This window comes from Buceros rhinoceros, unplaced genomic scaffold (assembly GCF_000710305.1).
Source record: "Buceros rhinoceros silvestris isolate BGI_N320 unplaced genomic scaffold, ASM71030v1 scaffold3868, whole genome shotgun sequence".
Taxonomy (NCBI): domain Eukaryota; kingdom Metazoa; phylum Chordata; class Aves; order Bucerotiformes; family Bucerotidae; genus Buceros; species Buceros rhinoceros.
Genome location: NW_010428503.1, coordinates 154,499 through 167,941, shown reverse-complemented (window position 1 = coordinate 167,941; position 13,443 = coordinate 154,499). Strand labels below are relative to the sequence as shown.

Genomic DNA, 13,443 nt, shown 5'->3' with positions numbered 1-13,443 from the left:
TGCTTCCTCCTCCGGCTCTTAGATTAAGATCTTGGAGTGAGTGAATTTTTAGAAAACTGATTACTTGAGTATGGGTCTTCCTTGTCTGCAAGTTAGTTTAACCATGAAGTGTGGTGTAGGCCACTTCCAGTTTAGCCTTATGAGAAGCTGTAAATGTTCTGTATCGTAGGATAGATACCAAGATTAGGCCTTCAGCCAGCGGATAAGGACAGATATACAAAAATGTTCAGAAACATTGATCATGTTGAAATACCTCCTCTTGAAGCTTTATTTGAAAAATTGTATAAATGTTTCTCTATCAGTTAGAATTAAAAGTACTGTAAAAGGCTAAAGCTGAAATAGTAGCATGCTGAACATGTAAAGCGATTCTGTTTCTTTTTCCTGCTTTGTAAAATAATTTTTGTTCAGAGTCTTTTTCTAGACATTCCTCTCCTTGACTTTTCTTTCCAGATTTTGTTTCCTATCCTGTTTGCCATGTTTCCCTTCTTACGTGTCAGGAAATTACCCTACCCTTCTCCATTTTGGTAAGATAACAATCTATAAGGAAATCCAAATGCTTTATGCCACACGCATAACCTCTTCATAACGTCATAAACATAATTTTCAGTTGCAGTTACTGATACTAAAATTTTTGGGTTTCAATTTAAAATGCTTTTGTTTTTTTCTTTGAATGTCTGTTTTCTCTAGCTGTTTTACTTTTCAATTAGGAACTTGTGGGGAGAAAAAAAAGGAGTAAAACTTTATAATTCAGCTATTGATAAGCCAAACTTAATGTTTATAGTGAAATGTGTTCAATACTTAGAGCACTTCTGGTGTATGTAGGTTGGATGGCTTTATCTTTCTGTACACACAAATTAAGCAGTTATGAAGCTTTCAGGCACTGAATCCACTAGTGCTGGCTATGTCGTACCATGAGTCTTGTAAAATAGTATTTTTGAAAGTTACATACCTAGTTGTAACAAATGCCTTACTATTGCTCGACTGAGAATTTAAATATTCTAATGCTTCTATCTGTCCCCTAAATTTTTTTGGGGAGAAATCTCAGCAAGAGGAGTAATCAGAAGAAGGGTTGTAGATTAACCTGAGGTCGTCTTCTAAAATACTGGATACATTTCACTTCTACCATGAGTTTTCAAACCTGTGCCACATGAGATGTTTGAACCATAATTTCTTTAGGTACCCCTTCAGCTTTGCTCCTTTTTGTGAAGGCTTTTTAAGACAAAAAGTGCTATGAATACACTTGAGGTGTATTTAAAAATCTTAAAAGCTCTCACCTATTTGTCTCTGAAACTCCTAATGGTTCTCTTGTAGATCTATGTTAAGCCTGAGGAGGTGACATTTCTGATAGTCTGTCCTAAGTAACTGTTTAACCTTAGCTCATCTTTCTAGACAGAAAGGTGCTATTGCTCAGCCTTAAAATAATTTTTTTGAGTCGCATTATCCCCACAGGTATAGTATTGCTCATTTGGCTCTACATTGGGATTTCCTTTAACAATAAAAAAGTTAACTGATAAATCACTTCATTGATTGAAATGGGTGTAAATCATGAACTTTCAGTGGGTTTCACCTGTATCTCTATTTGTTTCAGTGGTGCCAGGCTTCCTCCTAAAATAACTGAGAATGCTGTTTAAAAAGAAAAACAAACAAAACCCCTAAAGCCACAATAAAACAAGCAAACAAACCTGCTAGCTGTAAAACCACAACACAAATGCTAATCCCCACCAGCCTGTGTTTTAATTTCTTCCCTATGTCAAAGCAGCAAAATGGAAGGGTAAGAAGGAAAATGCAAGTACAGTCAGAATCCCCTCTGACTGTAATGTGCTGGTAATGTTTTACTGCTGAGCAGTTCACTCAGATGCAGCAATTCCCTTTAGAAGCTCTTACAGATATATGAAAAAACCTAACAACCCTGGCTTTAGTGCCATCCCACCATCTATATTTAAATCATGTACAATTCAAGACTGCAGCAGTCTTCATCTTCAAGCTTTGTCAAATACTGTGAGGTTTTTGAGAAGTACATGTTATTCTTAATGTTCTTAATGTCCCTCATGTTTACTTTGTTCATGGAGACACAGCTGGCATTGCAATCTTAATAGCAACTCAGTTTGCAGTTCTTATTTAAATTTGCTTCCAAATGATTTATCATTTCTGCAGAATGACAAAAGGAGGATTGATCGTTTAAAGGCAAAAATTAATGGGGTGGAAGAAAAGGCACATGAATTTTTTTCCTGCCTTCTTGTAACCTTTTGAATAATACCTAACTAATGGGGTGTTTAGGCATGGGTTAATTCTCTGGGATTACTGACCATTGAATAAAGAACATGAAGATACACCCCTTCGTAACTATAGCTTGATTTCTAATAAGTTAAGTAGTTTATTGGCACAGACTACAAAACAAATACTTTCATAGTTATTTATTTCTCATCCTCTTTTCCGTCAGCCGCTTGCCATTCATCACTCTTCTGTTTCTTCCTCCTTTGTTTTTGTTCCCCACTTTTTTAATTGCAGATATGATTACATGTTTACAAAAGACTGTCTTTACATTCTTTTTAATAAAATTAAAAAGCAGCAAAACTGATTGGGATGACAGTGTTGGATAGGCTTAGATTTCAACAAGGCAACAGATAAAGAAGTTGGAATGGTCAGGGATGTCCAAAAGATGTACGTATTTTAAGGACTTCAAGGATAACAATGCAGAGTGGAAGGCATTAAAATCAGTTAAAATATTGAGTGGAAAACTGAGTTCCTACAGGTATAAGTTAGCTCTGATAATGTGTGTGTAAAACATGGATCAATCAGATGACTTTAAGTCACCTGAACACTGAAGTGATATGAATGGTCTGTCTCAGTGTTCTTAGGGCTATTTTTCTTGACTGAGCTCTTGTTACAGATTCAAAGTGAACGAGAAAATAGGGACAGTAGAATCGTATCTTCTGTTTGATAAATCATGGAGTCACATAAAAATCAGAGGTTAGCAAAAACAACACCCGAACCCTGGGATGTTACTTTTGGGGTCCATAGTAAATGCTGTGTGGCATTTTAGTTAAACACTTAGAGCCTTTAGAATAAGTCAAATGAATTTGTGTTGTAAAACGAGATATAATATCCATAATCTTTTGTCGATCCTCATTACACATCTGCTGGCAGGTAAGTAGTAGTATTTTTGTGGAGAAGCTCCTAAGTCCAGGTGTTAATTAGGTGAAATACTTGCGTAATTAGATTGGGTGTGTTCTTCCTATTAATAGGATTTTTCTTAAGGTTGCCTCTTCCCTAGATCATAAAGAATTTCTACTGATCTAAGAGAGAGTTTACCTGGAGCTATACACATAAAGAGACTCACGAGCCAAGACATCTGCATGATTTAATGAAGTATGAGAATGGAGTTCTGAAATGTTTTATTACAGGCTTTATGAAGTCATGTATTTTTTCAGACCAAGTTCTGCATATCAGAGACTATCCTGCACAGAAATATTTGCAGTTAATGTCTTGTTAACTTTGGACACGTACTTCACCAGGTTGCTTTTACTTTTGTCTTAGTCTCTGGACTTGGATTTACGTGTTTTTCATGCAAGTTCAGCAGCAAGAGAATCTGCTCTCTTTGAGAGCTGAATGTGGCACTTCTCACAGAAACAGTCATAAATAGATTTTTTTCTGCAGATATTTGTTAGGTCTTTTTTATGCTGCCATGTTACTACAGCACTTCTGTTGAGAAATTGAATTTAAATGCTAGTTGAATTAATTCCTAGTTTTTTTCAAGGGGGAAGATGTTGTTTCCCAGATACGTCAAAGTCATGTAGTTGTTTCACGTGACTCTTTTTGCATTTTCTGAAAATCTTTGAAACAATAAGAATTCTAAGAATCTTTTTTTTTCTTTTTTTTTTGGGGGTAAGGAAAAACTAGTAAAAAAAGAATGCAGCAAAACCTTCTGGTCTTGATGGGGGTCTGTGTTTTCATCTTTTCCTAGATCTGTTAAGCTTTGATGATGTAATAGCTACCTCAGATAATCTGTCACACCCTACTGCAAACCGACCCAAGATGCCTGGTAGGAGGCCGCCTTCACGTTTCAGTAGTAGTCCTGTGAGTATATTGGGGGTGTTCTCCTAGTAGTGAACTAACTTGCCGAACCATTTACCTGAGAGTGCAATGCAAAATGCTGCAGAGGTTCCGTATCCATCCCCCGGAGGGAAGTGTACGTACGAAAAGCAAGTCACAGCTGAAGAGTCGTTCTGTTCTGTGGGTGTTGCTGCAGGAAGTATTCAACTCTTCCAGCATCACTGATGTTGAAAGAGGTGTTGTGCATACACACAGCTCTGAAAGTGTCTTTAGTGCCTTACGAGCCTAAGAACATAGTCTTTGGTCGCAACAAATTCGTAATTTAACGTTGCTGTAATGCGGGATTTGTGATCTCGTGCTAAGATGTGTGATTGTTGAACCATGAGAATGTTGTATAGTTCAGTCGTGCCAGTTACCATCTACAGTTACTGCCTGTTAAAGTTTGTATTTTATGGAAGAACTTACAGGCTCCCAAAAATGTCAGGGCCTTGTTAAGTACTGAAGTGTACTGCAGAGATGCTTGAAAATCCTGCCCTGATTCCTATGTTTGATTTAACCTCAGCTGATTGAATGTTGTGAGGAAGGAAAGTTCTGACTGGCAGGGAAAAAAAACTGTGGTAGTCTAACAATTTAAATTTTTTTATTTGTTAGTTTTGTTTTATTTGTACTATTGCATCCTCAGAAAAATGACAGTTCTTTTTTTTTTTTTTTTTTACTTTTTAATTTATTTTTTTAATTCTGAAAACCTTTCCATTTTTTATGAATGGTTTACTAGGTGAGTCAAAATGTGAGTCCAGAAAAAAATTTGAAGGTGCAGAAGGAAGAAGAAGAAGAAAGTGCCAAACCAAAGCAAGTTGAAACAAAAAAGGTATGATACCGAGGAGCTAGAGAAGCAGCAGGCAGCCAGGTGTTCTGTTCGTCTTGCATTAATCTAAATTGGAATCATGAGCAACCATCTAAATGTACATGATTGTATTTAACATGGAAGTGAGCTGTGTTGTTTTGTATGAAGTTGATGATAGAAATTTTAGTATAAGGTTAATTGGTACTTCTGTGTAAAGTGCATCAGTACCGATTGTATCAAGGAGCATGAAAGTGTGATGGTATTGCCCGAATAAGCTCTTGACGGCTCAGCCTTCAGTCTCCCAACAGACAGAACACCTGAGCAGATCAGAAGGGGGCACAGAAGGTTGTTTATAATGAACCAATGGGCTGCATTAAATCACTTTTTTTTAAGTATAGAGAGCTACTCTCTTTTTTTAGTGTCTACAGGAACGTCAGAGACAAGCTTAATAAAGAGCTCTATAAAATAACTCTCATATACTACAGTAGTTCATTTGAACTGGATATTGTTTTTTACCTTTTGGGTAACAAATTAAGGAAATTTGTGCTCACGTAGCACCCATACCAGTTCAACCTGTATACTGTAAGCTGTCAGTTTATAAAGATTTCATTTCTTAGCTTTCTAATGATTTACTTTTTCAGCCATCTGCATTCAGTCCACCAATTCCATCTTCATCTCAGAGACCAAGTTCTGTTATACTCAACTTTTTTCCTGGAGACATCCAACTTAAAGGAGAAACAGATGATGAAAAAATTTCTGTGGAGGAGCTCAGGACTCAGATTAATGAAATGATGGGCTTAGTAGAAGCACTGAAGACAGAACATGGGTAAATAATTTCCTTCTCAATCTGCAAGGCGATATATAGACATCTTCCAAGTATCTTTAATGCCAAACTTCTTAAAAATAAAAAGGTATACTGTATTAATATAAACTCAAAAATTCTTTCTTTAGAAGTTGAACCGTTGTTAGGGTGACTGCTTGAGAGGTTATTAAGCATCAGGATAAGTTGGTCCCCTAAGCAATCTAGTAAATTACGAGTTCTGGCAATTAAAGAACTAGTTCTTCAGTGACTGGATAATTCTTAGCACTTTCTTGCCTGAACATAGTTACAAAATAAAACATGTTTTAGAAACTTTCTGTTCTGAAGAATTTCTGTTCTCTATGTAGAAGTTGCCAGGTTATTTTGGTTTAAATTCAGTTCTCTAAGTAAAATACTACTATGAGTGTTAAAACAGCCTAATTTAAGTTGTGATTATAATTTAGGGATAAGTGCTTAGTGATAGGTAAGAAGTCTTGAGAGTTGGTGGAAGCTTGTGGTCCACCAGATTTGAGTACCGGTTCACTGTGGGCATGTGCTTATATGTAACTTTTGTTTATAGGATGTAGCATCAGGCAGTTGTTACGTGAATTCCTCTTGTAAAATTTACGCAAGGCCCATGCTTCCTGTTTTCAGTGATGTAATTTTATTTTCCCCTTCTAACTTGTATTTCTGCTATCTTAACTACTGTTAGGAGAGAACTGGAAAAACTAAAGAAGGATTTGGAAGAAGAGAGGCTCTTACGGAGTAATCTGGAGGTAATGTTGGCAGTTTGAGGCGGCGGGGGGAGTTTAGAAGTATGTAGTCTGGATCTGATGCCACAGAAAAGTCTTAATGAACCTGTTCAACCTTTTATTACTTCATTGCTGTGGTGCTTGAATGAATGCCTCACGAAGCAGTTGGATGTATATAGAAGATTCACAGTTCATCTTACTTCAGCTTTCGTTATCTGGAAAATTATTTCCAACAATGTGTGCAGGGATTGAGGTATGAGTTCCGTTTAGTGTTGCTAGATTCTGCTCTTTGCCAGAAATATGTCCACCTGGACATCTGTTTCAAGAGATTAGTACTTGGCTTTTGAAAGATTTACATAAAGTTTGCTTTATGTAAAGAAAAACAAGGCAAAAGTAAACTTTCCTATAAATTTTTGATGAACTGTTAAATATGAAGTGAATGAATTGTCAGAAGGACAGAATGTATCAGGAAGATTTCCTAATGAATGAGCGCCACGCCTCAGTTTATTGATGAAGGTGGCTATCTGATTTACAATATGATGCTATGAAGTAGCTAATAGGATGAGGTCATTGTAGAAAATTATTTCAGTCTGGTACAAAATGGCATTTTGTTTTGTGAAATAGTACTTTTTGACTACAAAGCTGCTTCTGAAACTTGGGAACTTCTGATGAGCCCTTTTTGATGTGTCTCCGAAGCAATCAGTGGTGTTGCCTTAAATATCCGCTGGGGATAAGAGGAGGTAACTCCTGTGTATCCTCTAAATCTGTCTGAAGAAATATAAATTAACCATGACATGGTATTTTGCATGAAGGCTGCTTTATGATGTTAGTCTGAGGTGATGATGCAGCATTACATGGGACATTATGTCAAGTGACGCCACAACCCACCTTTGACTGCTTTATTCAGAGTGAGTTTGTCCAGTAAGATATACAAGAACTATAGGCAATTTTTTAATGCTTTTAGATTGAGTCATAGTAGTATAAAATCAGGGGTAAATATTGAGCTGTCAAATGCTTGGGTGTTAACGGTTTTATTTCCTTAAATGTCTTTGAAATACAATGGTTATAATTTTGGCAAAAGCTCTGAAGAGTTTAGATTATTGCTGCTTTAATACTGACTCTCTTTCTTTTAAAAATGTCTATTTTCCAGCTTGAAATAGAAAAATTGAAGAAAGCAGTGATGTCTACATGAGACAGCTATGGACTCAGTGTTTTTAACTTGCCAGGAATTCAAAACTGAACACAAGGAGAACTGACTCTTATTTCATAATAATGGATGCTGGTGTTCTACAGTCTTAAAGAAAAAAGATATAGTTAAAAAAAAGGAATATAGTCTTTTATTCAGCGAGATAAGAAAACAAACAAGAATAATGGTGTAATTTTTTTGCCAATATTAAAGAGGCCTTATTTCTTACTGTGCTGGAATTGCAGACCTTATTTTTTGGTTTGCTTGAAAATACTACTGAATCTGTATAGAAAGGAGAGGGAATTCTTAATAGATTTTTATTGAATACTTGTAGCTTAATTTTTAAAGAGATCTATACTATAAATAGGGTGATCTAGCTATACAACTAATCTGTAAAATAGTCTATTGGAGGGATGGAATAACTGTCTTGTAATTGTAGTCACTACTTTTCCCCTACATGCAAAAGGGAATATATGGCATTTGTATAATTTTGGCAGTCTTACCCAGGGTTATGCTGTTGTGCCTGTCTGCAGTGAGAATATGAATAATATGCTGTTTATAAATTGAGTAATGAGATAGGAATTTGTTAATGCAATGAAGCAGCTGGAACTCCTATGCATTGTACTAAGAACGAATGGTCTAATCTGAGTAGTTTACCAGAACGTTTTGTCACTTGCACTATTGGATTAAAAAGGGATTTAGGACTGAATCATGAAGTTATGACAAAATTAACTTTTAAAACCACGAAACATAAGAAATACAGAAACAAGGGTAGAATCCAGTCTTAACTCAACCTGTTGTGCCTAAAATATTACAGCGTACAGCATGAAAGAGTGAACCTTAAGTCACAATGTCTGTGCTTCTGTGTATCTAAACTGAAATCATCAGTCTCTCTAGTGGTTAAATTCGCATCTTGATCTGTTTTTACAGTAGTCAGCTTTTGTTTATAACATGCCTCTAAATAAAAATCCCTTTGGAACTTCAATGCTCCCAAAAGGTCTCAATATTTATATATTTATGCCATAAACTTTCTCAGTATAATGTGTACCTCTAAATTTAATAACGTCTTTGTATTTTCATGAGTGATTGGAACAAGTGCTTCAACAGCATTGTGCTCATGTCCGAGATGGTATCTTTCACATTTTGTGGAATACAGTTGAAATCTTGTGGATTGCCATTATCTTTAACCCCTGAGCTCAACACAGTGCACCAGAATAATATACAAATAATATGCAAAGTGACAGGAGACAATGGTATTTATTGCTGGGCTCATTTGATTCAAGAATTAAAAACCATACAGCTTTAGAAAGCCAGTCAAATGCAGTACTTTTATTAGTAATCACTTTACATTCTTTTGGACTACTAGAATTTAAACGGCAAAAATTGCCAGGTAGTTTGGCAACTTCACCAGTAAGAGAAGTAATTAATTTTCTATTCATGGGTATAGTCATAAATGTAGTAATTTTTTAGTTTGTCACTTGATCAAGTGTTACTTCATGAGAGTATACTTTTTCCACGTTGATGCATCATAAAATACAAACATCAAAAAGTCAATTGGAGGATGTTTGTCTGTTGCTGATTTAAATTGTTCATAAAATTTGATTAATATACTATGCAGGTATTAGATAATAAGCTGATTCAATATTAATGCTTTTAACTAGTTGCCTAGATGCATCACAAATGAAGACTTGAGCCAGATCTGTATACTGAGGAATAACGTGCAGCAGTAATGAGTCTTGTCAGACACTAAACTCTTGCTTACAGTTCATACCTCTAAGTCAGGTGATGAAAAGCAAGAATCGAGCCTAATGGAATAGCCAATTTCATTACACAAGCTCTTCACTGTGATTAGAGCATAAACCAAATCTGGGAATGGATTGCTCTACAGAAATTGTGTCTGCAGGTAAGCCCGGAGCAGACCAACAGAACGAGACAATCAGTTAAAGCCACAAATGAAAGGTGTTAGTTACTTAATGGCCTTTGTTCGCTATAGCAATAAATGACCCAAGTGCAATGACTTGATTTAATAAAACCCTCCTTTAAAAGTTGCTGCTATGAGTATTTTTAGCCGTAAGGAAGTTGCCCTGATGTATGTGTGTCATGTCTTCACCTAGTGTTATATACTAGACTGGAGGGGAGAGGGTAATGGTTTTGAAGACATTCCACAGTACAAGTTCCTAAAAGCAGTATGCTTCACTGACTTGTTTACCGGTGCTGTAAAATGATGCATGTTATCCAAACTCGGCAAATAAAAGAAGTTTAAAAACCTGTTGAAATGTCTGCTCTGTTTTGTTCAGGGATGTTTCGTTTGCCATTAAATTCTTTGCAGGAGGGGTTCGGGGCGAAGTGTGTTAGTGTTTATATAGTCCCCCTTTGAAGCTTTCAGATTTTCATTTACGCACTGGGATGCTCTGGTTCCTACCTCTCAGGATGGCTCAGGATCCAAGTAGCTGCCAAGCTGACCGTTCTTTGCAAGTGAAACTGGGAATCTTAACTTCCAAGTATCCCTTTATTACCTTTTTTTTTTCCCCCGTTGGTCCATATTGAACTGACCTTACTGTGCATCTTCAGCACCTTTTTTTAAGATCCTTGTTGCCCCTTAGTAACATGGATGAACGCATGTTCAAGTCACTTCTTTAATATATAGTGAAGAGCTGAAGACTGAGGGTATGGTGTGTTTAAAAGGGCTATGGATGAGGGAAAAGGCAAATGAAGACCCCAACAACAGAAGGGCGTTTTTTAACTGCAAGGTTTTTGTTAAATCTCCATAACATTCTCTAAAAAGCTTTCATTTGCATACAAGGTACAGTTTTAAAAAACATTTACAAGTCTACTTATTTTTTTAATTTATTTAAACAATCACCACGAAGACAACGCTTTTCATTGATGTTGTACAGAGGAGTGAAGTTCCTGATAAAAACCTGTAATGCAAAGTTTGACTTTCAGTTGTGCAGTGAAATATCCATTGAATTTCAGTGAATACAAGGTATTTATTTAAAAGTCAGAAATTAGCAGAAGCGTGTTAACTCTTTCCAAAGGAAATGGTAAAACCAGGTCACAACTGCTGTACCTTTGGCTGCTGCTAAAGTTCAGTGAGATGTTCCTGGTTGCTGACTGCTTGCTTTCGCAGAGCAGTGTCAAAGCAGCTGGTCATATATCTTGGCTCACTGGATTCTGCAAGAGCTGAGAAGACAAACCACTCCCTTTGGGTGCCTAGACACAAACCTCCCAACTCGAAGAACGCAAACATCCTCGACTGACTTGTAAAGCAAGAGACTGATGCTGTGAGGATCAGAGTTAGGAGTATCCTCCTCGCTTGTTGGAAGTCATGGTCTGAATGTCCTTCTAAGCACCCAGGAGCACAGATTCACATCTCTTCCTGTGGGAGAAAAGTGTGTGTGTGTGTATCTGAGTATTGAGGTATGCCAGCCTTTTTGTCCTTCAGAGGACTACTGCTTAGGTTGAGAAGGTGATGAAGCATCAAGGAGTATTCAGTCTTACCATCATTGCAAAGATCAGGGAGTGTAGAGAAGCACAACTCCGGGTGATGAGGGGAAGAAGCCTTTTAACACAAGTGTACAAGTGTCCAAACCTTGACATGATCTGATCTTTGGTCCTTTTCTTCTGACTCAAGAGGTTACTAAGGTGCCACCTCTTTATTAATCTCTACCTGGTTCTGTATCAAGTGAAAGTCATGTAACTTTTCCAGGTGGGTTGTGTTGGCAGTGTCTGATGGTGCTTTGTTTAATTCCTGCTTGATACCAATGTGAGATGCAAGGCTGGATGTATCAACAGAGAACAGTAAATCATACCTACTGTTAGGCTAAAACCGGAGCCCTACCTTGTGGCTGAGCGCTGACTGGCATTGTGGTGGCAGACAAAATGACATTATCTCATGAAACCCTGTAAGCTCTTGACAAACACATTGCAGGACTGGGGAAAAAAATTGGTGAACCTCTTCAATTAACGAGCTCTTCCAAAGCAGCCTGTGAGTAGAAAGTGTTAGGAATCTTCTGTTATGATGGCTATTAGAAATGTGGCTGTTGGAGGGGAGACAATAATGAACATGGCACAAGGGTCAGCAGACAACTATCGCCCCCTACGATGGGTGCAGCCCATAAAGAAAAGATTATTACTGTTTCATTGAGCTTCTTAACTGCACAAGATACTGCCAGTAGTGTAGTCTTTGATTTATGAAGGGTAGTGCATTAACTTGACCAGATTTTGATCATGAATTCTTTTTTTGTCTTTAAAGTCTAGAAGATCTGTTAAATACAGAAGAGCCGAAGGTGCCTCTTCCACCAGGAGGAAGGGCACAAGCCATGCAGGCATGATTCATGTGTGTGGACTCCTGACAAAGGCGGCAATCCAGCAGTTTTGTGGGCGTAACCTGTTTTGTGTTTTTGTGGTGCAGTACCTTTACTGTCATTCGCAGGTTCCTCCGTGTTAATCCAGTCAGACAAGAAAAGGAGCAGGCTGATGCCCAAGGTTATTTCTTCATGGGAAAATGCTAAATGAATCAGAACACCCCAGCAACGCTGGGTGAGACTGTAAAGAGTGAGGCTGGGGCACGATGGCAGCAGGTGAATGGTTAGAGACTTACTTGCCTGTGACGTTTTGAGGATCTCTGACTGTGTTAAAATTGCTTACCGTAAAACACCGACTTCTAAAAAGAGTGAGTACTATCATAAAACAACTTTTTTCCAGAACTGCTTGAAATTCATCTGTGGTCCCATGAAATGGGATCATTCATAATCTAAAATGCATTTAATTGCTTAGGCTGTATTTACTTTGCACTTACTTCCTCAGTTTTATTTTCTTACATCTGTGGAAATAATTATATATCTTAATTAGCCTCTGATCTTCTTGCTTGTAGTTTTGTAATTGGTCTCTAATCAGTGTTGTCACTTTTAAGAAAATCTGTAATTTTCTTACAGCTGAAGTTACTGTAAAGGTCACTTCCTTCAGAACTCACATTAGTTAAATTCACATTTTCCAAGTGTGATCCCTTTAAAAATACAACTAATACCATTTTGTAGAATGAAAAGCTTTAATTGTTATTCTTGGATGACTGTGCTGAAACCTCTAAAGTCTCCTGCTACAGCCTTTTTACCCTGCTAGGTAGCAGTGGCAAGTGTTCACATTACGGTGGTTTATTGAGTTTTAAGCTAGCCATGTAGCTATTCAAGCCCTAAAAATAATAGATCAGCTTCTGTATCAACGCATTTAGTATTTTCTAAAAATGTTAAATACACACAGTGGAAATTTGCAGTGTTTGGGGAAATGTATTTGTTGAGGTAATTGTGGCAAAGCCAGTGTAAATTTTTATTTTGTATAAATTGTGCTTGTAGTTTTTGGCAGGATACATTTCCTTATAAACTTAACTATGGTCTGTCTTCTGGAGTGGTGGAGAGGGGAAAGCTGTGACCCCAGCTGATGGAGAACGCCATTGCCAGAGACCATGGGTCTCCCACCAACCTGGGGGAGGAGTTCCCACAGTTGTTGCTGCTTGGGCTGAGCCGTCCAGTAGTTGTGACTATGTGGGGCCAGGCTGCCTTGGGATGTATCCTGCCAGAAGTTAAAAGCAAGAAGGTGCTTGGGCTAGAAGAAAGGAGAGACAGTTTTGTGGAGTTTTACAAAACACTTTGATTTTAGATGGGTAGAAGTTGCAGAGTAAGAGCTTTGAATTTAAGACTATGATACAACATACAGGTTACTTTTTAAATGCATGATGGATTTACCCTTTTCACTGTTTTAAGAGGCTCTTTCCTCTCTTGTAACCACTAACTCCTCCCTCCTCGCTCTTTCC

The 13,443-nt window shown here is 37.4% G+C and overlaps 1 protein-coding gene across 1 annotated transcript in view; it reads left to right on the top strand.

Annotated features, from left to right (window-relative positions):
* CD2AP (CD2-associated protein) overlaps positions 1-7,640 on the top strand; it is a 42,308-nt gene extending 34,668 nt beyond the window's left edge. The window contains exons 13-17 of the mRNA XM_010142298.1: positions 3,965-4,077; positions 4,829-4,921; positions 5,539-5,723; positions 6,409-6,472; positions 7,599-7,640. Coding sequence (XP_010140600.1) covers positions 3,965-4,077; positions 4,829-4,921; positions 5,539-5,723; positions 6,409-6,472; positions 7,599-7,640 — 497 coding nt within the window. The remainder of the gene's footprint in view (positions 1-3,964; positions 4,078-4,828; positions 4,922-5,538; positions 5,724-6,408; positions 6,473-7,598) is intronic.
* Positions 7,641-13,443: the final 5,803 nt, after the last annotated feature.